Source organism: Lissotriton helveticus, chromosome 11, assembly GCF_964261635.1.
Source record: "Lissotriton helveticus chromosome 11, aLisHel1.1, whole genome shotgun sequence".
Classification (NCBI taxonomy): domain Eukaryota; kingdom Metazoa; phylum Chordata; class Amphibia; order Caudata; family Salamandridae; genus Lissotriton; species Lissotriton helveticus.
In genome coordinates, this window is record NC_136072.1 from 839,567,837 (window position 1) to 839,593,637 (window position 25,801).

Consider the following 25,801-nt stretch of genomic DNA (forward strand, 5'->3'; position numbering starts at 1 on the left):
GTAGACAGTTATGTTTCTGTCAATATTTCGAGGGCTCTCAAGTTTCCCAGTTCCATGCTCGATGAAATCATCATTCAGTTCAGTTACTTTCTTGGAATTCTGGAACTTACACTTATTGTTTTATAATTTATTAAACAGGACTACAAAACCCAGCATGCAGTGACATAGCAGGATGCAATGCTTTCTCACAAGGGTTTGTGTAACATCTGAGCGCTGCACTCCCACATACTTAAACACCGTTTGACACCGTTTGAGTTAGGGGTACTGATGTACTTATTCAAAATCGACTAGCCTTTTTGTTCCTCAAGCTCCACCCTGCGAGCCAACTGCACGTGGTACCTCTCACCATCCACCTCGGGCTACTTTGGCTAGGTTGCTCTTCACAATTTCACAACTATATCGCACTGTTCATCAAACCGCCGTGACTAATACAATTATTAACAATAAACATAAGGATTCAGTGCACAGACCAGGCAAAGAAAGCGGACATCTTGGAACAATACAGGTTCTTATTGAGAGCATGTTAGTTTGAGCCATCTAACACGCATTGTGCATCATTTTCGAAAATAAGGTTTCCTAATTTAATTACTACACACTATCCTAAAACAATATTCATGTTTTCTCTATATTGTGTTGGATGCATGTCAGTCTATGTTTTGAATTAGTAACGCTAAGAGTTCTTGTTTACACGAAGACACAACATTTATTTGTAAATGAAACCACATTTCGATACACCAAAAAGATTTAATGCTGCTTTCACAGGCAAGTCTAATGCCAATACACAATATGACGATCTATTTGTCCTAAGATGAAGTAACCAGGATGCAGAAAAATAGAAAACGGACTACTATCTGACGCAGCTTCATTGTAGCCGGCCTGTGGGGCCCTTCTGTGGCCCGAAGATTTCGGTCTTAATAGTGTTTTGCCATTTCTATAGAAAACAGGTTAAAAAATCAAGAGCTTTGAATTTTTTTTAGCAAAAATATTACGCGTGATGATGATTGTGAACTAGTTTTTTTGTTTTTGTTTATTTTTTTACTGAGTTTTATATAGCACGAAGTTGCCGCGAATCAGGTATCAGAGAGCTTTATATAGCATGCATTACATGAGGACACATTCATTTTTGTTAGGCACTGGGAGATTAACTGATTTGCCCAGAATCACAGGATGTTCAGCGTCATTGCCGAGACTCGAACCCAGTTCCCCAGATTTGAGGTCAACCGTCCTAGCCCTTAGGCCAACTCCTCTCCATTTCAGGGCGAGCGCCCTAGTTAAATTATTTGTTGACCAAAGCTCATATATATTGTTGTTCATCACTACAATACACACAACATTGCTTGCCTTTCTTCAACAATCCTGCAATGGAATAAAATTGATATGTTCAGTGCTGTTAAAAAATACTACTGCTGGGTGTAATACAAGGGTTGGATAGGACGGGCCGCTTGACCTGAAGTTTGACTGGGCGGTGGTGTTATCATGAAATACACCAAACAGCATGTCTGTCCAAGGGAGAGACTAGTGATATGTGCAAGCAGAATACAAAAACAAAACAAGCAATGCTGAACCAGATATGGGCAGTTCGTTACTAAGTTACACTACTATAGCATAGGGCCTCAACCGAGGTTGCCTAGGTGACTGCTTATGTAGAGCCTATATTATGTTGGCCTACATAGGTTTTCACAATTTTCCTTAGATAGGATTAATTGTAGACTTCCTATCTCCTGCTCGTACGGATGCCTGGGTTTACAAATCTATAGGCATGGTTAGTGGCATCCTCCGTATTCCTACCTATTATGCTTACATATAGATGGCAAAGTTAGTATTGGAGCTGGCTGGAAAACAGCATACTTAAAGAATAAAGTGTGGTGAACACAAAGCCTGCAAAGCAAAGTTTGGCCACGGTGTACCATGCAGCTGCTGCCACGGGTATCCAGACAATCCGCAGCTGTAGGCCACAACGCTCACAGAAGGCATTCGATCACGTGAGTCGTCGCGTAGAACAGGCATCCAGGCAACAGACTGCTACAAGCTACAGCACTCGTGGAAGGCCGCTGGTCGTGGGGCCTGCTATCAGTGTCTAGCTGCATGCGTGCTTCCATGCCTTTACAGTACATTGTGTGGTTGGCCCAATTTTCCTTGCGACGACAGCCACATTTTGTAAAGGAAGGCACTTCGGTTTATAACGCCACATCAATACTGCAGCTAGCTCCTCTGCATCACCCCTGTGCCCCAGCAGATGCTACAATTCTTGTAAGGAGCAGCGCCGCCCAGTCACTTCTCAGCTGCCGATTCCTAACAAGCATTTGAAATGCAATAGGACTCGCATTTACGTGAGACCTATTTTATTGGAAATGGGACTGCAAGCGGGCCGGCAAAAAGGCCCGAACAGGGGGGGGGGTGGCAGAAGTCACGGGCTGCGAGAGAGGAGGGGGGCAACACAGGAAGAAAATAGTGTTGAAAGTAAAGGAGCCAGTAGCCATGGAAGGATACAAATGATGACATGTTCATCATAAGGAGGGACTAACTAGCCTATAACCAATCACAAGGCAGCATTTAGGACCTAAGCAAATCCAAAAGATGGGGGAGAGTGGGCGGAGCTTCCACAAAGCTTCCATGCTATATTGTATACTGCAAGCCTCGCAAAGCTAGCAGCGCATGCGCTGCAACGCTAGGCACGATCTAAAAACTGGTAAAGATGTCTGTGGATGAGAAATCAAAAGTAAAATATCAGCATAAACATTGAGTTTAAGCGGTTTATCACGATAAACAAATTCTTTAGTCTCTGGGTTTTAACTAATTTTTATTAAAAAAGGTTCTAAAGCAAGGATAAACAATAGAAGAGAGAAAGGACAACCTTGCCGAACACCTCTGTAAAAGGGGGAAAACTGGGGACATAACATTGGCTAAAATTGAAGATTTGGGAGAAGAACACAACAAAGAGTCGTAATAAATAGATTTAGAACCAAAACCGAACCAGGAAAGTGTAGAAAAAATAAAAGGCCAGCTGTCTATCAAATGCATTTTTGGCATCTAAAGGCACCGCTGCTAAAGGAAATTTGTATAATTTCGCCTTACTAAGAACATTAAAAACGAATCTAGTGTGGTCTGAAAGACTCCTACACCTAATGAAACAACATTGTTCCTTCCCTTCTTCAAAAGAACTACCAGATGTTTGAGTGGAGATAAATTAGAGAAAAAGTTGGTGTAAATTAGTTATGAGAAATTTGGGAAAATATTAATAAAACTCTATAGTGAAACCACTGGGTCCTGGAGCTTTACCACGTTTAATGGAGCAAATAGCATAAAAAATATCCTGAATTTGAATTTCAGCATCCAATGAGAAGAAATCTATGTTAGCATTGGAAGGAGGAGAAATAAACGATAAATACTGAAGAGAATCTTGGTTACTAGATTGAGATTCCAGAGTTTAAAGAGTCTGAAAGAATTGAGTTATTTCCAAAAGTATATCTTCATTTTTATGTACAGTACGATTGGTAAAGGTTAAAAGAGAATCAATCTTAGTATGCTCTTTTCTAATCTTAAAATAATTAGTAGGACGTTTTCCTGCTTTATTCTGACTGCCATAATCCTTGGCACTGAATTTAAGAAAATATGAATTAGCAATGTCTGTGGAAAGCTTATTAAACGCAAATTTAACACTAATTCATCGATCAGTTTTAGATTTGGTATTATAAAATGAATGTTCTAATTGTATAATACGTGCATTGAGTAATTTTAAATTATTCAAGGAAGATTTCAATTTCTGGGCCACAATGGAAATAATGAAATCTCCGAAAGCAGCTTTAAAAGTGTCCCAAAAAGTTTGAGAGGAAATACCAGGAGCTTCATTCTCCAGAAAATATTTATTGGCAATTTGTTCAAAACCTTGCATAAACTTGGGATCTGAAAGAATAGAGTTATTAAATCTCTAACTTCTAGTGCCTGGAGTGGATGGAAGGAGATCTAAATCCAGAGTGACTGGGGCATGATCTGAAATTAATATGGATCCTATATCTGAGTGTATGAGATGTTGAGCAAGTACTTTAGAAATAAACAGATAGTCTATTCGAGATTGAGAAAAAAGAACAGGGGAAAAGAAAGTATACTCTTGAAGAGTCAGGCTTCATAATCTCCAAGCATCAATAAGCAATCTTTGAAGTATTGTAGATTTAAACTTGGAATGTACATGTGAAGGTATAACTTGAGCTTTAGAGTGTCTGTCTATAATTGGATCAAAAACCATGTTACAATCACCACCTACTAGTAAATAAAGATTGTTATAAATCTTCAATTTAGATAATACCTAGGGCCAAAAAGATTTATCTGGATTAGTAGGTGCACACAGGTTAATAACAGTTAAGGGACTTTTATCAACAAGTAAGGAAACTGAAACCCATCCACCCTCATCATCAGTATCCTGAGCAATGATTTGTATATCAAGACGCTTATGACTTATAACAGTAACCCCATTATGTTTCCCTGAACCAAGAGATGCAGAAATAGGACCGACCCATGACCTTTTGAGCTTAGTCACCTCTTTGTCTAATATGTATTTCCTGCAACAAAAGAATATCACCCTTTAAATTAGAAATATGCAATAAAGTCATTTGACGTTTTATAGGGGAGCCTAAACCTTTAACATTCCATGAAATAAATCTCAAAGCCTTCTACAATACAGTAATACATTCAACATTTTATAACCAGCAATAACTATTAAAATGCAAAAACATCATTATTATGATGAGATATAACCAGGAGATTGTAATAACAGAAAAAATATATCAGATATGAGAAAAATGGAGTTGTAGAAACAGAAGAAGAAATAATCAATCTAAAAGGAAAGAGGGATGGGGAAAAAAGGTAGAGATAAAATAGGAACGAGAAAATATATAATAAGAAAATACTGAGAATAAAGACAGGAGAAAAGAGAAAGACTAATAAGAAAAATAATAAGGAAGGGAAAGACAAATGACGTATTCAAAATAGAAATAGAAAAATTGACATACCAAGAAACATATTCAAAAGTAGAGGGATGTGAAGCCACATAAGATAACAACACAACCAACCGGAAATGGGGGGGAGGAGGAGAAACACACCATCCAGCCAGACGAGGAGTCACATCTTTTTTTTTTTATTATTATTTTTATTAAGAATTTCTGGTGCGTCACAAAAGAGTAAAAAAAAAAAAAAAAATTCAACAGAAGAAACATACAATTCATTATTCATCACACTCAATGTCAATATATGTCCAAAGATTTAAAAAGAAATATACAGTTGCAGGTTCAGCACAATTAGAAAATTAATCACAGGATAAAACAGTGTTTATAATAAAAAGCGCGGCTCTACTAATGAAAGATTTTGACCATTGGAGGCCATATGAAAAATTAAAAAGTTACAGTCTCCGCTTCCTCCATTCTGTAAGTGGGGCCCAGATACGGCTTCCCAGCTCCCGCATTTTTTTGCCCTTCTGTTCATAGAGGCATGCCTCTATATTATGAATACCCAATAATCTGTTAAGCCACATTTGGAATGAAGGGGCGGAGGTGTCTTTCCAGCCTGAAGAAATTAGAATCCGCAATACTGCTACTGATATAAAAACTAGGGCTACCCTCATCTTTCTCGAGCCTTAACTTCTCATCTATGCCCAGTAACATCAGAGTTGGGGATAGATCGATCTTATGACCTAGCAGCCCCTCCATAAATTTTTCTATCTCATCCCTTATTGGGGCTAAAGCGCTACAATTGGAGAACATATGTATTAAATCAGCTTGACCCTCATTACATCTGGGACAACAATCATCCTCCTTGACCCCCCAAGAAAATAATTTTGCTGGCGTATAGTTTAAATTACATAGTGTTTTATAATGCTGTGCTCTCAAATTTGAAGACCGGAAGATTTTTTTTTTCAAATTTAAGGCCAAATCCAAATCTACATCAGGGTTAGACAGTTTGTTTGCCGGGGCAGATTCGGTCTTCTCCAGATCATCTTGGATTCTCTTCAGGAGAAGATTATAAACCACATTTATTTCATTACATCCTTTGAGTAATGAGTCTAACAAGGCGAAGTTAGCAGAGTGTACCAGTTTAGGCCTTAATGCTTTCAAAATACATTCAATTTGGGCATATAATAGCCAATGGGAGGATGGAACCGAAAATTTACATTGCAGGGCATCAAATCTCGCTATTTCCTCGCCTTCCATGATATCGCCTATAGTCTTAATGCCTAGCCCTCTCCAGACCTGAAGATTGCCTTCTACACTCAGATGAGAAAAAAGACTAGAGTTACAAAAGGGTAGAAATACATTGACCTTGGGAACATTAAAAAACTTCAAAACAGTCTTCCATATACTCCATACCCCTTCCAGAATCTTTAGCTGTGCCCTCTTATAATACCTACGATCGACTTCACATAATAATAGGCCAAATGCCTTCTTCCCCAGTAAAAGCTCGAAGATCGAAGGAGGGCTCTGGGTTTCAATAACTTGAGATTCCATTTTAGGCTGCAGCAGAGTTACCATTTGTGTAAGAAGACATGTCCAATGATATAGTCTTAGGTTTGGTAGGGCCAGCCCCCCCCTTTCCATAGAGAGTGACATATAATTAGTGGAGCGCCTGATCTTGCTGTACTGCCAGATAAATCTTATGAATACAGTTTCCAATTTTTTCATAAGACCTTCTTCGATGTACAAGGGTATGGCCCGGAATAAATATAATACTTTGGGAAACATTGTCATCTTCACCGCGTTTACTCTCCCAATCAATGAAAGATGAAGCACATCTATCCGTTTCAGCTCTGTTTCTATTGATTTAATTAGAGGAAGATAGTTTTCATCCAATATTTTTTCAATTGAGGCATTTATTCTAACTCTCAAATATACAGCAGCATCAACATATCTGGCATCAGATTTCACGATATTTTTTGTGCAAATTACCTGGGTTTTGGCTTCGTTCAATAGATAGCCTGAACCGCTGCCAAATGCCTTAGCCAATTCAGCAAGAGTTGGCATCGCCTGCTGAGGATCGGTAGTGATGACAGCCAGATCATCAGCATATGCCAAAATGTTATTTACATGACCATTTAATATTACCGGGCTGATCCTTGGGCACCCTAAAATTTTTTGTATAAACGGATCAATATAAAGTGAAAAGAGGATCGGGGAGCAGGGACACCCCTGTCGCGTACCTCTCTGGATAGCAATCTTATCTGATCTTTCACCCATGACGACCACCCTGGCCTCGGGTTCTCTATACATAGCTTTTAGGGCGCCAATAATTTTATCCCCAAAGCCTCTACCTGCCAAAATGGACCAAAGAAACTTCCATACCACCCTATCAAAGGCTTTTTCTGCGTCGAGCAGGATCATGGCCATCTCCCTCCCCGTAGCAGCATGAGCATCGAACAGAGCAATTGCTCTTCTTATATGGTCCGTCGTGCCACGACCAGGAACGAACCCATGCTGCCACGGGGAAACGAGACCGCCTATGATCCTGCCCAACCTCTTAGCCCAGATCTTAGAATACAATTTTGTATCCGCATTTATTAGAGAGATAGGGCGGTAGGAACCCGGCTTCTCCGTAGGTCTCCCTTTTTTATGAAAGATTACGATATTGGTCTCTCTCCAAGAATCAGGGATCTCACCTGAATAGGCTATACCATTAAATAGATCCACAAATAATGGGGTGATTACGGTTTCAAGACATTTGTAGACCTCCAGGGGAATCCTGTCGGGACCCGCAGCTTTACCCGAGGCCAGCTCATGAAGAGCGGCAATAACCTCATCCCTGGAAATGTCCCTATCCAATTCTATTCTAGCTGACTCGTCTAATCGAGGGCCATTATCCCACACCTCCTCCTCCTGTACTCCATCCCTATCTTCCTCCTGGTATAATTTTTGGTAATAGTTCTTGAATACCTGTAAGATTCCTTTGGTCTCGGTAAAGTCTGTGCCATTTTCTTCTATTCTGACAATTGTATTTTTTGCTTTTTCTTGTCTGATCCTTAACTCTAAGACTCTCCCTGCCTGTTCACCAGTTTCATAACGTCTGGCTCGGGATGTTTGGTATTCTGCCGTAACCTTCTGTGTTACCACCCTCTGGAGCTCTGCTTTAACGCTTATCAGCTTCATTTGGCTCTCGCTTCCAGCTACCCTCTGAGCTATATCTTTAATATGCTGTTCTTCTGCCTTAGTTAAGTTTACCATTAGCCTCTCTACCTCCTCTCTATCCTCCCTTCTCAATCTAGCCGAGCAACTTATAGATTCACCCCTTAAGGCCGCCTTAAATGCTTCCCATACCCCGTTCCGTGAGGTACTGTGTCTGTTTGCAGCGAAAAATTCATCTGCCCATTTGGTAAGATGCTCCACAAATCTCTTATCCCCCAATAGCTTCCTTTCAAAAGTCCAGTTGGTCCTTTTCCTGACTACTTTATCCAATTCATAGTTTAAGATCAAAGGATTATGGTCTGAAATTAGTCTGGGCAGTTTTACTATCCCGACCTTGTTTATTTCGGGAGAAGAGATAAAGAAGGAGTCCAATTTTGTATACTTTTTATAAGGATTTGAAAAATATGTTACCCCTGAATCATGTGTTTTTTTTAGCTGCCCAAACATCCCTCAATCCATGAGAACTAATAAGAGCCTTTACTGCCCTGAAAACTCTTGGCTTCCGACCTAAATATGGCAGACTATTATCCCAATCTGCTGAGATATTGAAGTCACCACAAATTATTGTGGGGGTTGGCTAGCCAACTAATTCTATTTCTAAAAAATCATACATTTCGGGATCCTTACTATTTGATCCGTAGACTACACATAGTGTGAAACCCATTTCTAGTTCAACAATTACCCATCTACCCAGACTATCTGTCTTCGCTCGTTTCATCCCTCTCAAAGACATACATGCCAGAATTGCGACCCCCCTGATCATTGAGGATTGTGTAGAACAAGCCAATAGCTCAAAACCACTGAGGAGCATTAAGTTCCTTTTGGCCCATGGAAGGTGAGTCTCTTGAAGGGTAAGAATGTCGATATTGTTGTATCTTACAAAATGAGCTAATCTTTGACGTTTCCTCCCGTCATTCAGCCCCCCGATGTTAAGTGAGCATATTATAATGTTCGCCATCCTGACAAATTAATTGACCGACTGCCATAACCTGAACCTTGATCATAGCACTCTTCAATAGCCTTTTGAATTGTATAGAGAAACAAACCAAAATATTGCAAAAACGCACCATTTTTCTTATTTTTAAAATTGTTCTCCTCAGCCCCACCCAACCCTCCCTTGAACTCCAACCCCTCCACCCCCCCCTTTCCCCAAGAACCCCGTTAACACCCTCCCAGAACCCCACTCCGTGAAGCGCTCAGACCTAGTCTGTGCACGTGATGGTCATGCAGTGTGTGCCGTGAGGCCTAAATCTGAAAAAACAAACTTTAAGCTTCCTGTATAGCCCGACAAACCAATAATCATATTAGATCTTTTCACAGCCAATAGACACCCCCCCCCCCCCGTTCTCAGGCCATATCAAGATACTTTCTATTTTTGAAAGACATTTACGATCACGGGGAGGCTTCTTTGCCGTAAAAAGTTACATCTCTCGAGGGCTCATCCACGACCTCACTACACTGCTGCAACGGCCCCAACTACGCGGCCGCCATCTTGCTTCCGCTCGAGAAAAGCCAATCGTAAACGGCGAGGAGTCACATCAAGTAACTATAAAAAACAGCACCTAACAAAAGAAAAAATATGTTAGAAAAAATTCAACACAGAACAATACAATTACAAGCAACAAGTAATATACTCAAAATGTATAACATAACATCAAATCTAGTAGAAAATCAAAGCAGATTTAGTAACTTCCATATCCTTTTGTCTGCAACTGTCCAGAAAACGTTGTAGTATATTAACATTGTCTTGGGTCATAGTTTTATCTTCATAAGTAACTTAGAAAAGGCAAGGATGTATAAAACCAAATCTGGCATTAATGCTATGAAGCGCAGGTCTCGTGTCCAAAAACTTCTTCCTTCTATCTGCCATTGATTTAGCATAGTCTTGGGAACAGAAAAGGGTGGATCCTTGCCATGAGATTTTGCCTATGACTTTGACTGTGTGTAGAACTTTCAACATATCATGTATTAAGAAATACAGAATGACACCTCTTGGCCTGATAGATGAAGACTCAGTTTGTGAACTGTGACCTAATCGATGAGCGCTTTAAATATTTAGTGCTGGTGTATCAGGAAGACAAAGAATCTTTGGAAGAAGAGATTGAAAAAAGGATAGTGAGTTAGAGCCTTCAAGTCCCTCTGCTAATCCAAAAATATTCCAATTATTGCATCTGTAACCATTTTCAAAATTCTTAACCTGTTTCTGAAGATATGAGATTTGCATGGGGGAACTTGACTCACAGCAGATTGAAAATAGTCCACTCTTCTCTCTATTTGAGTGACTTTACTCTTCATATAAGACCATTTATCTTCCAAATTTTGAAGACATATATTAGTCTCTCCCATATATGGTCTGAGCGCTCATATTTCCTCAAGAATTAATTCTAAGGAAATTGTTAGAGGTGCTTTGCTGGCTACGGTGGGTCTTTTTTTTACCACTTTTTCCTGATGAAAGCGCCAAAGTAACAGCCTGATCATTTGGAAGTTTAGAAGTAGGAAGTGGAATATTTAAGGATGTTGCGTTTATTGAAAGAGATACCACACCTTGCTCTGACTCAGCCATAGTCTCCTGAAGAACATTGAAAGGATTATAATCCACCACAGACGGAGGAGTAGGAGAGGGGTTGACAGCACGACGAACAGGCCTTGTCCTCCCCATGCACAAAATGCCAAGGAAACAGCAAGCACTTTATATTAAAGAGATGTATCTTGAAAAAAGGCAGAATATCATAGAAACAATACTCAAAGCAGGACAGCTGTAAGGGTCACAAATGTGTTTGAAAGTTAATGCATCATGACCTCAAATAACTCAAACAGGAAGAAAAAGAATCATTGAAAATGTCACTGAGGAGGAACTAAATAAAAAGATCCAATAAAGATGAAACTGCTGATTTGATTTGTGCACAAAAGGACAGGTTCCTGATATAATTGGCAGCAGAAAATATGTAAAGAAAACAATCTTGCGTGCTCTAAAACACCTTTAAATAAGGAAATCATGAAAGCAGTGAAAACAAAATGGTAGGCTCGAGTCCTGTGAGAAAACGCGCCAGTTAGGTGAAAAGAAAAAACACGCCTCACTACTCAGTACAGAGGAATTTCAGGGCCCGCAAACAACTGCAGGCAACTTCATGGCCGCATGGAGGTAAGCACGGCGGTGCCGGTGGAGCATGCCCTTTAGAAAGGAGTACAACTCTCCCGAGACGCCGTGGAGCCTCACCAGAAGGTTCTCATTCCTGTCTGCATCAAGCCCCCCGCCAAATCATGAAATCTGTTACAAAAGTACCACACTTGGAACAGTATTGCTGCCAGTTGTTTACTAGACTACTGTCAGATAATGACCCAGGGATGTTCCCTAATAAGTGGGCATCCTTTTTTAGGATTCAGTGTCCCTCACCCACCAAGCTGGAATGCTTCGTCATTGGGACCTGCTCCTCGTCGAGTGGGATGACGGTTGCAATACCTGAAAGGTGTGCTTCCAGAGCACTTTTATCCCAACTTTAAGAAGCCAGAATGTCCTAGTGAACTGTCCCCAGGAGAGAAATTGGCTCTTCATCTGCTGGGTAGATGGTCAATATACCGGGTGAAAGGACTTTAGGTGGTTAAAATTACCTATTGCAATTCTGGTTTAGAAGTTGATTAAACATGAATGTATTCCATGATAAGATTAAAATCAAAGATGGATTTCCTCTGCACTATTATCCGTCTAATCGCAAGCAGTCAAACTGTTTCTTGCCTACAATTACCAGTATGGTCCGTGACATTCATCAGGACCTTACAAAAGCTGTAATCCAACCTTGTGAGTGGCAGTAATCACCTTGTCTTACAGCATTGAACAAAACAAACAAGGGAGAATACCTCAGGTGATGCTCTGAAGAAAATAATACCCTGTTTAGGGAAAATCAGGGCTTCTAGGAAGCGAAAGGCTCGTTCTGTCTTATGGAGAATCGGCAGATCGGTGAGTTCACCTATGTCCATATATAACTGACGTCATTTCATATCTGACCAATTCAGAGGTAATATTGTGGTTGACTTGGCCATCTTTCCAAACCATCGTCGAACTACATAAGTATATCCTGAATAATCTGTAAATTCGAAATTTGCCCAGTGGCCCCACACACTTAATATTTCATCACACTAGCTTATCAGTTACGGAGAAATGCGCAAAACTGCCTCTGTTTCTGAATCCTAATTTGTTTTTCCCCTCCTATTCCAACACTATGATTGACACCCACGCAGCTCATTTCTGACCTGCACTGCCTCTTCTAATAATGTGTTTTGAATTGTGCAACTTGACCAGCACACCTCAATCTAGCACTGTTGGCTAATATTTAGCAAATACTGCACAACCATAGAACTTTACAGGTTCTCATGAACACTGTTTCTGGGCTTCTTTTATCCACTCATATACTTTGTACATGTGACCTTATTTTAATGTCTTACAACTGCTTCTGACTACTCCTATTCCACTCAGTCCTACCACTGTATCTTAGGCCTGACTTGCATCACCCCAGCCATCCGAGTATCACACCCAACAAACTACCATTCTTTACATGTGTATTATTCCAGCAACTGATACGTACCTATTGAAAAGTATTATTTGGAATCCACTCTAATTTTTTTTTTTTATATCTGTGCCTTTTCTTTTGCAGAGTATACTGTTATGCTATTGGATTAAAACGTGTTCGTGAAATTATTGAAATTGCATTCATCAAGAGTTTAGGAAGGGGCCAGGAATAAATATTGTAGTGAATATTTTGGTATTTTGGACCAATTTGCTTTAGTTTTTCTATTTCTCTTTAAGAGAGGGGCAGCATATTAACATAATAGACTAGAGGTTACCTCTATGTTTTTCTGTTGATGATAACGTGTACTATGGTGGAATAGGGATTAACTAATATTTAGAGAACATGTCTGCCCAAATAAAACATCATGTTTAAGATCAATTTAAAAACATTAGTGGTTAAAATGCACTGTGACTGATATGATTGTTGAAATACACACACTCAGTTTGAAGAGTTACAGACACTATGATTAGAGACCTATTCTACCAAGCAACAAAGAACAATTGATTGTGCATACACTATTACTGGTCACAGCCCTCCCTCTTTCACCTTCCATGCCTCCTTGCTAGAAGGGTGGGACTGTGGGTCTTAGTGGCTCTGTAGTGCAGCAGATTTGGTCGTTTAGGCTTCTAGCCTTAAGTTTGAGATCTTGAGTTGTGTAGCAGACTGGAAACTGCGGACTGCTTTATGTTTAGTTCAGCTCTAAGTAACAGAAGTTTGGGACAAGTAACATCTGCATAATATTGAGACATGGGTGCCTGGTTTAGGACTGTATAGAAGAAAGTTACACTCTGTGGGGGGATATAAAGACCAGTCCTGGCATCATGTGTATGCTCAGGGTAGTGGCGTTTCTTTAGACATGTAACATCATGTACCCAACATTGATTGTTATGGGCTCAAAATCGTAGGCGCTATCTTGTATGGCCTTTCTCGCTCTCTCTCTAGTGATAAATGCTCATCTGGTGCTGAGGCAGACAATTCACTCCCATTAGGGCACTTTGAGCAACAGGCAGAAGAACTTCTGAACAGCCATTGCTCGATCAAAATGGCGCTATAAAACACAGCTGCACATGGTATGAAACCCAGGTAGCTTGACTGTACTAGTAGATGTTCGACCCCGGGCTACTAGTTCAGTCAGTAGTTTAAGAAGATGCCCCGCTTCCAACCAAGGCATGTACATCATTCTCTTCCATGAGAAAAGGCATATTTTATTTATTTAGGTAGTTAGCAGGGGACTTGGTAGTGGAATTCCTTTTGCTTCCATAGGGCAGTATTCAAGCCAAGTGTTGCTGGAGGAATAGTTACCGCTCCCCACTTAATGGGTCCAGTAATAGAATCCTATAGAGCTGCAGTTTTCACTAACCCCTCTCCCGACTTTACTTTGGTAGACCCAAGAGGAACCCTTTCATGTAACTACTGTTCTACGCACAATCCCCTCAAGCCTTTGTAACAACTGACCCACCCCATTCAGTTCACATTTTTACTGTGCACCCTATGATAACCACACATTGGGATGTTAACAGTGAAGCATTCTTTCCCGATATTCCTTTTGCCGTTGTTCCAAGAAAAGGAAGTTGTGGTATGCACTCTTAATACTGCAACACTTTCCATTCAAACACACAGAATGCAAATACGCTCTCGGAGTCTGTGGCTTTTCAGTTTAGGCAAGTGATGAATGCGGAGGAAGCCAAAAATTCTACAAAAGTGGAAACTAGACCGCACAGTCCACCATTGATCTACAAAGATCTACAGCAATTGTCAGAAGTTTGAAACTTGAAAGGACACTGAACAATCCAGAAATTGAAGCAGACATGAGACTTTACCTGCATCTTGACAGGACGGATAATTTTCCTTTCTGACTACAGGACCCACATTTCTGTTTGAGGAAACTCTAGTTCCTAAAGTAGGTATTATGCACTTGTCTCCTTCCAACAAGACTATCATCGCAATGCCACGGAAAACTGTTTAGGTTGTGCCGATGGGTCCTGAAGAGAACCCTATCAGTCTCAGTTAGTCGGTTGAATAGAAATAATACTGATTCGTTTCTGTATCTTTCTAACTAATTGATTGCTCATTAAGCGAACACATCCTCAATGGGATATTAGCATTGCTTTGGGCATGCCAGTGCAACCACCTTTATAGTTTAAGACTGCCTGCCACTGTGAGTTGTAGATCCGTAAGACTACCAAAACCTATGCTCGTCAAACAGGTGGTATTTTTTTCCTCCAGATTCAGAGGTGCACCTATGGTATTCCTTAAGTCACCTGTTGTTTGTATAAGTGTGCTATTTAATATTTTATTTTTTATTTTTATAGAGTGCTACTCTACCAGTCAATAAGGTGACTGCCGCTCTACATAGACTTAAAAACTGTGATGCAGATCTGCCTTTACAAATACTGCAAAAAAAAACATAACATTAAAAGAACCAGAATATATTTTAGCTACACCCCCTCTTCCTCTCAAAGTTTCTGTAATTAATAGGATTCCAGCACTTCAAGAATCGCAAGGTATAGATTAGATAAAGAAACACGAAGTGAGAGGAGGGGTATGTTTGTGAACTATGAGGAGAAAATAAAAACAATTACAACCGAATGTTGAGCTTTTTTATTGAAGACAGTTGAGTAACTGCGTTCTATAAACTTCGGAATAGGACCACGCTCCTCACCATTTCAATCCCTAATCTGTAACCTCTTTCTCTACTGCTTCTCAGGATGTGGTATTGTGCAGGGGGTGAGGGAGAAATAAGCAGTGAGGGAGGAAAATAAGCTGAAAACCCCCCTCTCACTTTCTGTGGCGTACAGTGGTATTAGCAGGAACTAGCTTCATGGGAGAGGGAAGCCTCCGCACCCTCTGCCTCTCTTCTGCCTTACAAATTGAAACATTTGTGTCAGTAACTGAAATACGGACACCAGGAGCAGTGAAAGAGAAGAGGGAGAAACTTTGGGAGTTTTAAACCTCTTGATATAGGAGGAGAATATTCTAATAGCCGTATAGCCTACTGTAGCATAGGTCTATTATGCATCTTCAAAATATTTCTTATTCTGAAATCTGTCACAAGTTGGGAATAGTAAAGGCATTGAATTGAGGATAAGCCAACACAGTCTCGGTTAGTAGCCTTGATCCTTTCCTGTATCTGATCTGAGCGGCGAGGCTGTCAGGTGGAATTAGTGAGCATAGCCAGAAACATCCTGAAGGAGTTAGTTGTGTTGTGCTCTCCATGGCTTCCTGTCTTTTTAATTGCTTTGGAAATTCACGGTCCAGTGACTAGGTAGCAGTGGTCCCAAGAGTTGACACCTTACTAGAGTGTAATGGAAAAACATTCAGGTGAGTAGCATTGACTTCTGAACAACCATTTCAACCATTTTATTATTAATGCAATAACTATGTGGCTGTTATTGGACAATTTCTTGCTGTGTGTGCTCGTACCACAAACACATTAAAACTCACTGAGTGGCTGGGGTACATCTTACTTTAGTGAGCACCCTGGGGAGAAAGAAGGTGTCCAAGATTAGGTTTAAGGAAGGCAAGATGTTTAACAGCGGGTTTATAGCTATTTTTCGTGTCCCTAAAGACATGCCACGGCCGCTGCAGTGTTTTTCCACCTGACATTTCCCCATCTTTTGTTGAATCCTTTATCATTTGTCCCTCTTTTTTTGTTTCTCCTCCCTCTTCCTTTCAAGGTCTCCAAGTTACCGAATCTGCGGTTCCTGAGTCAGCCCTTGCTGCTTGACATCATTGAGTCCTTAGCCAGTCATATATCAGACAAGCAATGTGCAGAGCTGGGCTCTGACATCTGATGTTCCAGGTCTCAAAAGAACAGCGCTTCAGCCAACACGACTGACCATTCCTGTCTACAAGGGGGACAACTTTCTCCTGATTGTTCAAATCCCAGACTTTCATTCCAAGAGCAGCTTCAGCACAGATCTTCAGATAACTGACAAATGCTATTATCGAAAATATGGTATATATGTGCGGCTGGAGTCCAAAGAGGTGGAAGAGCAGTCTGGAATCGTGCACAATTGAATTCACCAAATACAAAAATAAATTGTATTTACTGATTTGCAAAAGTATATTTTACAAAGTCTGTAATCTTACATGCACTTTATATGGTATCCCAACCACCATCTATTCTCCTGCAGCCATTCAGTTTCAACCCCAGGAGTCACCCAAAGTTACAAACTATCTTCTCAAACTCAACCACAACAAAGGAACTCTCCCCCAGCAGGACACCAGTTAAACATACTCCTCGTTGGCATCACTCATCCAATCCCACCACTCACATGAAGGACCTTTCACTCCATTCAACATTCACTCCACCAATGCCACAACTCCACTTTATGGCAAACTTGAAGGGTTTTACCTACCTGTGGTTTGTCCAGCAGCTGAGTGTTCTGCCTCTTTCTCTGCATAGTACCTTAGTATTCGCCATTAAGCCAATGAAACCCAACATGCTGATGAATTTTCACCCACCTGACCCTCAAAAGTAACTTTTTTGTTTTTAAATCACCGAGTGACTTCTTCTATGTAACTCTGAAAGTTGCAAATCTGCTTTTCTCTCATCATGTCTCTATAAGTATGACTTACTCCCTTGTCCACATACTTGTTAACAACAAACAATATTACCTCGCCTCTCTTTAGATCCTGACTCCATCATCCTCAGCTGTGGAAGGATTGGGGTGCAATTGAATCACTGGTGCACCTACACCAGTCACTAACTGAAAGAATGCCAGGATGTTTGATTCACCTAAACAAACCATGCTCATCCTGTGTTTGGGGACGTGGGTGCACATATTGAATAGCGAATAGTGTTATACCTTAATATTGTAACGAAAATATCGACAGATTAGTAAGTACAGAATTTCTATACCTAACTACACCACATATATGTACCCTGACAATATACATCTTCAAGGTATGTACATGTGAAGTTATAGATAGTAAATCTTTTCTTCCCTGTATGCACATATTTTTCGATATTTTGGTTATGATATTATGGTATCACAAACTCAATATTACAGACTACATCTTTATTTGGTTACTAGAAAAGGAAATACCTCTGCTCAGGTAAAAAATAAAAAAAACACCAGACTGGACTGTCGGGTATGGAGTACAACCCCAGCCTATCTGTAGCTCACAGAAGGACTCACACCTTCAAGTTGCCCTGCTCTGGGCCAATGGGAAATGAAGTGTAACAAAAAAAGAGGAACATTGAGTTTATCCATACTAGCTAATCTAGAAAATTGAATATGGAGTAGCCACAACATTTATCCTAAAGTAGATCTAGATAAAACAAATATAACTTCAAAAAATCAAGGATGCTGTTTTCCAAATACTCCCCATATGCCACCAATACCTTGCTCAACAGACCTTCTCTACAAAAACCTATCTACTCAATTGCTGTCTTCTTTTAGAAATAACCTCAAATTAACACCCTTAGTATCTCTTAACCCGAAGGATGCTCCCTCTGCCTTGGCCACAATTATATGTAAACAAAAAGCAAATTCCAACCAAACATATTGAGATAACCAAATTCATTAACTCCAGTCTTCAGAAAATGGATCACACACAGCTTTGGCTAATCTCTAAACCTTTCAAAGACTACAGTAAATAACTCATGACTAATCATTATTGCATAAACCAAACAGGTATTCTGCACTGTCGCCATGAGGTAATCAGTAGGTTCTCAAGTGTGCCCTAGAGATGCCACAGGAATTACTTGTCTGTGCTTAGACAGTTTATCTGTGCAACTACTGATGGGAACAGGGCAAAGTCCGCTACGAGAGCTGCATGAGACACTACCACAAACTCTTTGGATGAGCAAATAATACAGCAAATTAAATATTCAACATCTACCCTGATGGCCTAAAGATATATCCCTGTGCTTCATGACATCTTTGGGAAGACATCCTGGGGCATGAGACCTGAAAATCAAACATCCAGCGATATGTCTCTCAAATATGAACCGTCATGATATCACTCTCCCCTACTGTCTTACAGCCTTTCCTCTCTTCCTTCAAACTGAAGCAAATACATGCACAAAATTAAAAGCTTCCACCATGGAGGCTGAACCATGTCATGCAGCCCACATATTGCTATTGACATTAGCACCCTAGTTAGTACAAAAATTGATCAGGCTAGTCTTTGACCCCAATTAACCCAATTAACAAATGAGCCATATCCATTGGGTTCAGAATACTTCAAGTTGTTCTGCTTGAGGCCTGTCCTTCAAAAGAAGATCCAGTGTGCTAATGCGACATCCCACCGGCTCTCCATTAGAACAAGAATAGTATGTTTACTCATACCCCACCTTCAAAAGGTTGGGTAAGGCACCTACCTACGGATAATATATTTAAAAATACCCCTTAATTCTACCAAACTGCTCCTCCTTTCCTTCCAAGTCCATACATTTGCATGTTGTGCAGACAGACACTTCTCTGTGCTAGCCCTGAATCTCTAAAAGCCGCTACCGAAAAACCCATATGTAAGTATTCTTCTTCTCCCTGAGCGCCCCCTTCCTCCTGCTCTGCTTCTGATCGCATGTACAGACAACTCAGTTCACAGTGTCAATGCTACAAGCACTTAAAAAATGTACTGTATATGAATAAATAAAACATGTATAATGTAACAAAGCAGAAGACTTCATAGCATCTTTCTAAAGAGGATTGCATCGGAAGAATGTAGACTTGCTGTTATGTGATGGAAATGCAATGTGCTTTTGTCAGCTCCATTATTATCCATTTATTTACAATCCACTCATTGGGGCATGTGTGTTCACAGTTCAAATCAGCGCTGCAAATATGCTACACCACAGGCAACTACTGTATTAGTAATACGCTTATTTGAAATTCGTCATTTTATTGTTGGTTCATCTCCAAAGACTTGTGATGTTGATAACACTGTGATTGTTCTATAACATTTCTAAACTAATCCTGTGTTTAATGAGGAGATGATAAATACTGAGAACAGATGAATTCCCCCTTGCTCCCAATACTGATAGGAACTCTTTTCATTCATCCACCCTTTCTTTTGTGCCCCTACAGTGTTGCAGTAAGTTAGGTAATGTGGATGTGGGCTGGATGAGGCCCAGAACTGATTTCAGAGCAGCCCATGGGTGTGTGTAGCCAGAAGCAGCCAAAACTTAACGTCCACTGCCCTGAGTCTCACTGCATAAGCTGCAAATCATGCATTACGTCGGTTATCACCTTCCAAGTACATGCCCTGCCCTGTATAGTGGAAACTATATGCCATGCATAACGCTTAATGGTTATTATTGCTGTCCATGTGGATTTCAGATGGCCTTAGTACAGCCTTACCCAAAAGATGGTCCTCCTCTATCCTTCTGCTATCATTCCAAATCCAAATAAGCGACTAACCTATCCACCACTTAAAATGTACTTGCATGTTTCACTATACTAATTCATCACTAATCCTCTATGGGTCCCGGAGTAGCGTGCTACTCGCCGAAAAAGCGCTTCGACGCCTCGTCAGGGGCAGTAAGCGCTATATAAATGCAATTACGATACAATAGTAGGATGGGCCACAGACATCAGTGGCAAATTACCTCAACCCTCACGTTGTGGTCAAGTAGCCTCTGCCTTCCAAGTGGCCCGCCCCTAACGAAGTTCAACACTGCATGACCTGCAGATGGGCCTCTCATCATGCTTGTAGAAACATCTGAGTGGCTCCTTACATAAGTCCCACTTCTCAGGGGCTGCAGGGCCAGCACTTTCACCAGGTCCACGATGCTCTGCATCTACCACTTTGGCTTGAAGTTTCCCTGGGTATGGGGATTATGGACCCCCCTTCTACCAGCACTGAGTGATGTGGGTCTGCAGAGGTTTTGCCAGTCTTTGATTGTTACAGGGCCACTGAAGTTGTCCTGTTAGACGGAGCTCTTCACCTCTTGGCACAGACTCTGAACAGTGCATGGTATCCCCCTTGCAGGCAAGATGGAGAAAAGGTTTGATGTCCCGGAAACGGTTTGTTTACAGATCATAGGGTGCTCAGGGGTGGAGGAAGGAGCTCCTCTCCTTCTTCCAGGAGCTGAGGTGGGCAATCTGTGCGGTGACTCATGGTGCCCAGGCATCAGGGGACCGGCTGCTCAAAGCTCCATTCCTTCTTTCAGGCGTGGAGGTGGGCAATCTGTGCAGTGGGCTCATGGTGCCACTGTATCAAGGGATCGGCTGCTCAAAGCTCCTTTTCTTGCAGGAGTGGAGGTGGGCAATCTGTGCTGTGGGCTCATCGTGCCCGTGGGCATTGAGCAGTAGGTACCCTAATGCCAGGTAAGAAGGAGAGGAGCTTTGAGCAGAAGGCCCCTGATGCCTGTGGGCACCATGAGCCCATGGCAGAGATTGCCCCACCTCCACTCCTGGAAGGAGAGTAGCCTTTAGCAAGCTGGTCCCCTGATGCCCAGGCACCAAGAGCCCACTGCACAGATTGCCCACCTCCACTCCTGGAAGAAGCAAAGGAGCTTTGAGCAGCCGGTCCCTTGATGCCCGTGGCACCATGCTCCCACTGCTCAGATTGCCTATTTCCAGTCCTGGAAGTATGAAAGGAACTTTGAGGAGCCGGTCCCCTGATGCCCGTGGGCACGACGAGCCCACAGCACAGATTGCCCACCTCCACTCCTGGGAGAAGGAAAGGAGCTTTGAGCAGCCGGTCCCTTGACACTGTTTCACCATGAGCCCACTGCACAGATTGCCCACCTCCACTCCTGGAAGTAGGGAAGTAGCTTTGAGCAGCCGGTCCCCTGATGCCCGCGGGTACGATGAGCCCACAGCACAGATTGCCCACCTCCACTCCTGCAAGAAGAAAAGGAGCTTTGAGCAGCCGATCCCTTGATACAGTGGCACCATGAGCCCACTGCACAGATTGCCCACCTCCACGCCTGAAAGAAGGAAAGGAGCAATCTCTGCAGTGGGCTTGTGGTGTTACGGTGTCAAGGGACCGGCTGCTAAAAGCTCCTTTCCTTCTTCCAGGAGTGGAAGTGGGCAATCTGTGCCGTGGGCTCATCGTGCCCAAATGGCATCAAGGGACTGGCTACTCAAAGCTCCTTCTCTTCTTCCAGGAGTGGAGGTGGGCAACCTGTGCAGTGGGCTCATGGTGCCACGGTGTCAAGGGACCAGCTGCTAAAAGCTCCTTTCCTTCTTCCAGGAGTGGAAGTGGGCAATCTGTGCTGTGGGCTCATCGTGCCCGCGGGCATCAGGGTACCTGCTGCTCAAAGCTCCTTTCCTTCTTCCAGGAGTGGAGGTGGGCAACCTGTGCAGTGGGCTCATGGTGCCATAGTGTCAAGGGACCGGCTGCTAAAAGCTCCTTTCCTTCTTCCAGGAGTGGAAGTGGGCAATCGGTGCTGTGGGCTCATCGTGCCCGCGGGCATCAGGGTACCTGCTGCTCAAAGCTCCTTACCTTCTTCCAGGAGTGGAGGTGGACAATGTTTTAGTGGGCTCATGGTGCTCTTGAGTTTCTAGGATTTAATTACTCAAATTGGATGAATGATCATGGATTCAGGTGCTGCCACTTTTATGTTAAAATAAGCTAGAACAACTATGTCAGTTTCGAACTTTCTTACAAGTTAATTGTGGCAGTGGGTTTCTTGCACTGAACCCTATACCTAAGTCCTATCATAGCACAGGAATGCTGTTGTGCCAATTGTGAGCTTTTTTACTAAGTACATGAATGACTACAATGGGTCATTCAAATACAGTGGTTTCCAAGTGTAATTGGATCTATTCTAGCCCCCCCTGAGAAATTAGTAGTACATAGGTTCGATGGGGTATTTTAAGATTCAGGAGCTTGGTGTTTTGCTTTTCATCATGTTTGCAAGTGAATGTTTCAATGACTTCACTGGAGCCCAGATTTATTAAACTTTGACACAACTCTACGCAGCAAGAGGAGTTGCTATGCTGCACTGTGTCAAAACGAGAGTGCAGATATGTGCAGTTTTGATCTCTCGTAGCACCGGTGCACTACTGGCTGCCTAGCGCCCAAAGCATTCACCCTTGCACAATGGCGCTTCAGTTGTGGTCAGAATAGTTTTTGTGCAGAAGGCATACCTTCCTGTACAAAGATTATTCTTAGAGGCTTGTTACTCTTTGTATGTGTGCTGCAGAATGAAGCACACATGCAATGAGGAAGCAACAAGATGAAATAAATATATTTCTCCTCGCTACCCCAGCCTTGGGTAAGTGCACCATTTTGGCACAACCCTATGTTTACTGACTTTAGTAAATATGGGTTGCATCAAAATGCATATGTGAATGAAGGGGAATGCCCATGGTCCACACATGTAACACCTCTCAGATGCAAGCTAAAGTAAGGCAGTGCATAGCACTACCTTGCTTTACTTTTGGGTATAAAATCTCACAAAAAAGCCACGCAAATCTGAATTTTTATGACTCTGTAGATCCCAACATTAATTTTACGCCTGGGTTGCTCCCAAAAGTGATGCGACACAGATGCAAAATCTTAGTAAATTTGGGCCTTGATCTTTTACAAAATGTTATACTATGATATTAGTGTGTGCTAAAACAATGGCCCAGATTAATTAAGGACTTGTGCTGCTTGTGTGACGCAAGTCGACACGAAGGGGGTCATTAGGATGACGGGCGGACTTAGTCCGCCCGCCATCCTATCGGGACTAGGGACCGCCCAGCATAAGGGCGGGGGTCCCGTGGGTGGTATTAGGATGCGGCCGCCACAGTGGCGGCCGCATCCTGCATTTATAACATTGTTTTGGGCGGTGCTCTCTACACCGTACGTCACAATGCCATAAATGCATGTATGCATTTGCATACACAATGCGGCAGGCACCACGCGTTGCCTACTGCATTGTATATGCAAATGCAGTGGGGTACCACAGGTACCCCCCGTGTGCACCCCCACCCCTCCTTCACTTTGGGGGCCCACAGGGGGCCCCCAAAGTGAAGACTGCATGCCTTTCCGTGGCAAAGGCACCTGCCCAGGCCCATCGTAATATGGCTGGCGGTGTCTAATTGACACCGCCACCATATTATTCCTTTTCTGCCACGGCCGCAAGGCGACCGGGGCGGAAAAGCAGCGGACGGTCTTTCCGTCCGCCGAGGTCCCCCCCGCCATACTAATATGGCAGGGGGAAAACAGTGTGGATGTCGGGCGGATTGCCCCCGCCAGGTTGGCGGTGGCTACAGCCAGCCTGGCGGGGGCAATCCGCCCAACATCATAATGGGCCCCAAAGTATCACAAGTCCTTAAATGGTATTTACAAAGCCCCATAAGGGGTTATTTACACCGTCTTGTGGGGCTTTGTCATGAAATGTAACGCAGTGCAGCAGGTTACGGTGCGCTGTGCTTCACTTCTTTATATTTTGTTGTGGTAGGCGTTCCATGGGATGTATCCATTATTAGAATCTGACTCAATCCCAGATTTACTAAAGGTAGTAAACCTGGGATTGTGCCAACATTGTGCGCCTGCCACAAAGAGGCATAACATGGATAAATATGTTTATTTCTCATTGTTACTTGCTCTTTCTGTGCGTGGTGAATTTTGCATCACGCATAGAAAGAGGAAATTGCCTCTTAAGATTGTTTATGTGCAGGAAGGTGTTCCTTCCTGCACAATCACAATCCTGGCTGTAACACAGGCACCCTTGCAGAATGGCGCAAGTGTGCCTGTGTTGGTGCTAGGCACCTTCCAGTGCACTAGCAGAGGTATAGAGCTGAAGAGCACCTTGTCTTAGTAGATATGGTGCTGTTCAGCTCTCTCCCATTCACTCAATGAAGCACAGCAACTTTGCTTGCTGCCCTGCATTGGAAGAACATTTAGCAAATATACCCCTAAGTATTATACATCAGGAAAACTCTGTTAATTTAAACAGAACTCTTGATAGCAGCATTCCAGTATCCCTCGAATATTCCACTTCAGAGGGCTTTTCATCCATTGAGGATGATTGAAAAATCTCTTTTAGTTCCTGCAAACCTCAAGAAGGTCTGTTGACTAAGTCAGCATAATGTCCATTGGGGAAAATGATCTGCAACAATAGCATATATTCTGAAAGTCTCTTTACATTTGTGCATGCATAAAGAGTATCTTTACAGCACAATCATCTTTTCTTGGTTTGGGACTTTAAGGAAGAGATGAAGCATGAAAAATGCACACAATAAATCTGAATATTTCTCAAACTCAAAACAAAATAGTAGAGAAAAACTAAGGGCCAGATATATCAAGCCTTTTTAGCCTACGCACCGGCTAATTCTGCGAATCGGACATTTGCGAACGTAAACAAATGCTTTTGTGATGTAGCAAAGCATATTTAGCGATCCAGTAACATGTTACCGAATTGCAAAATGGGATTGTGCTGCGCTGTTAGGAAGAGGCGTTGTTTAGGGCATCCCTTCCTAATACTGAATCGCATCAGTATATATGAATGTTTTGCGACCGAAATGCGGTCACAAAACATTCGCATTTTACCACCTACTTCAAGTAGGTGGTAATCCATTCGCAAATGGGGAGGGGTCCCCAAGGAACCCCTTCCCCTTTGTGAGTGTTAGTAAAATCATTTTCCCAATGGTGGTCCCAATGCTCTTAAAAAATTAAAAGAAAACTTTTTTTTTTTAAACGCATCCTGTTTTCTTTTATTAAAAAAACAAATTCTTTATTTAAAAGCAATCACAGACATGGTGGTCTGCTGATCCCACAAGGCCACTATCTTTGTGACTTTTGCCATTTCTAGTGGGGGTCGCAAATTGCGACCTCCCTCAATAATATTCCTGAGGTAGGTCATTTGCGATCCCCTAGGAAACGCAGAAATTGTTAAACACACTTCAATGCAATCCGTTTTGTGATTTTCTAATGGCGAATTGCAAGGATTCGCAATTAGGAAATCGCTAAATGAATGGTTGATGCATCTGGCCATACGTTATCTATAATCTACGGTTTTTAGTCTCTAATAAATAAACCTCAATGCCTCTTGGCTAGTACTACACATTAGAATTATATTCCCTTATTGAATTCACAGGTATGTTCTTATTTGACACTGCGTACTAGCAAAAAGACAGACATAAGAGCCCCTCTTAAACCGATGTAGACAATGTACAATTTACA

General features: G+C 42.0%; 1 protein-coding gene across 2 annotated transcripts in view; it reads left to right on the plus strand.

Moving 5' to 3' along the window:
• Nucleotides 1-19,353, plus strand: part of LZTR1 (leucine zipper like post translational regulator 1) — a 212,254-nt gene extending 192,901 nt beyond the window's left edge. For both annotated transcript variants that reach the window (XM_078667052.1, XM_078667051.1), the window contains one exon: nucleotides 16,405-19,353. In XM_078667052.1, coding sequence (XP_078523178.1) covers nucleotides 16,405-16,521 — 117 coding nt within the window. In that variant the 3' untranslated portion in view covers nucleotides 16,522-19,353. The remainder of the gene's footprint in view (nucleotides 1-16,404) is intronic.
• The last annotated feature ends 6,448 nt before the right edge of the window (nucleotides 19,354-25,801 follow it).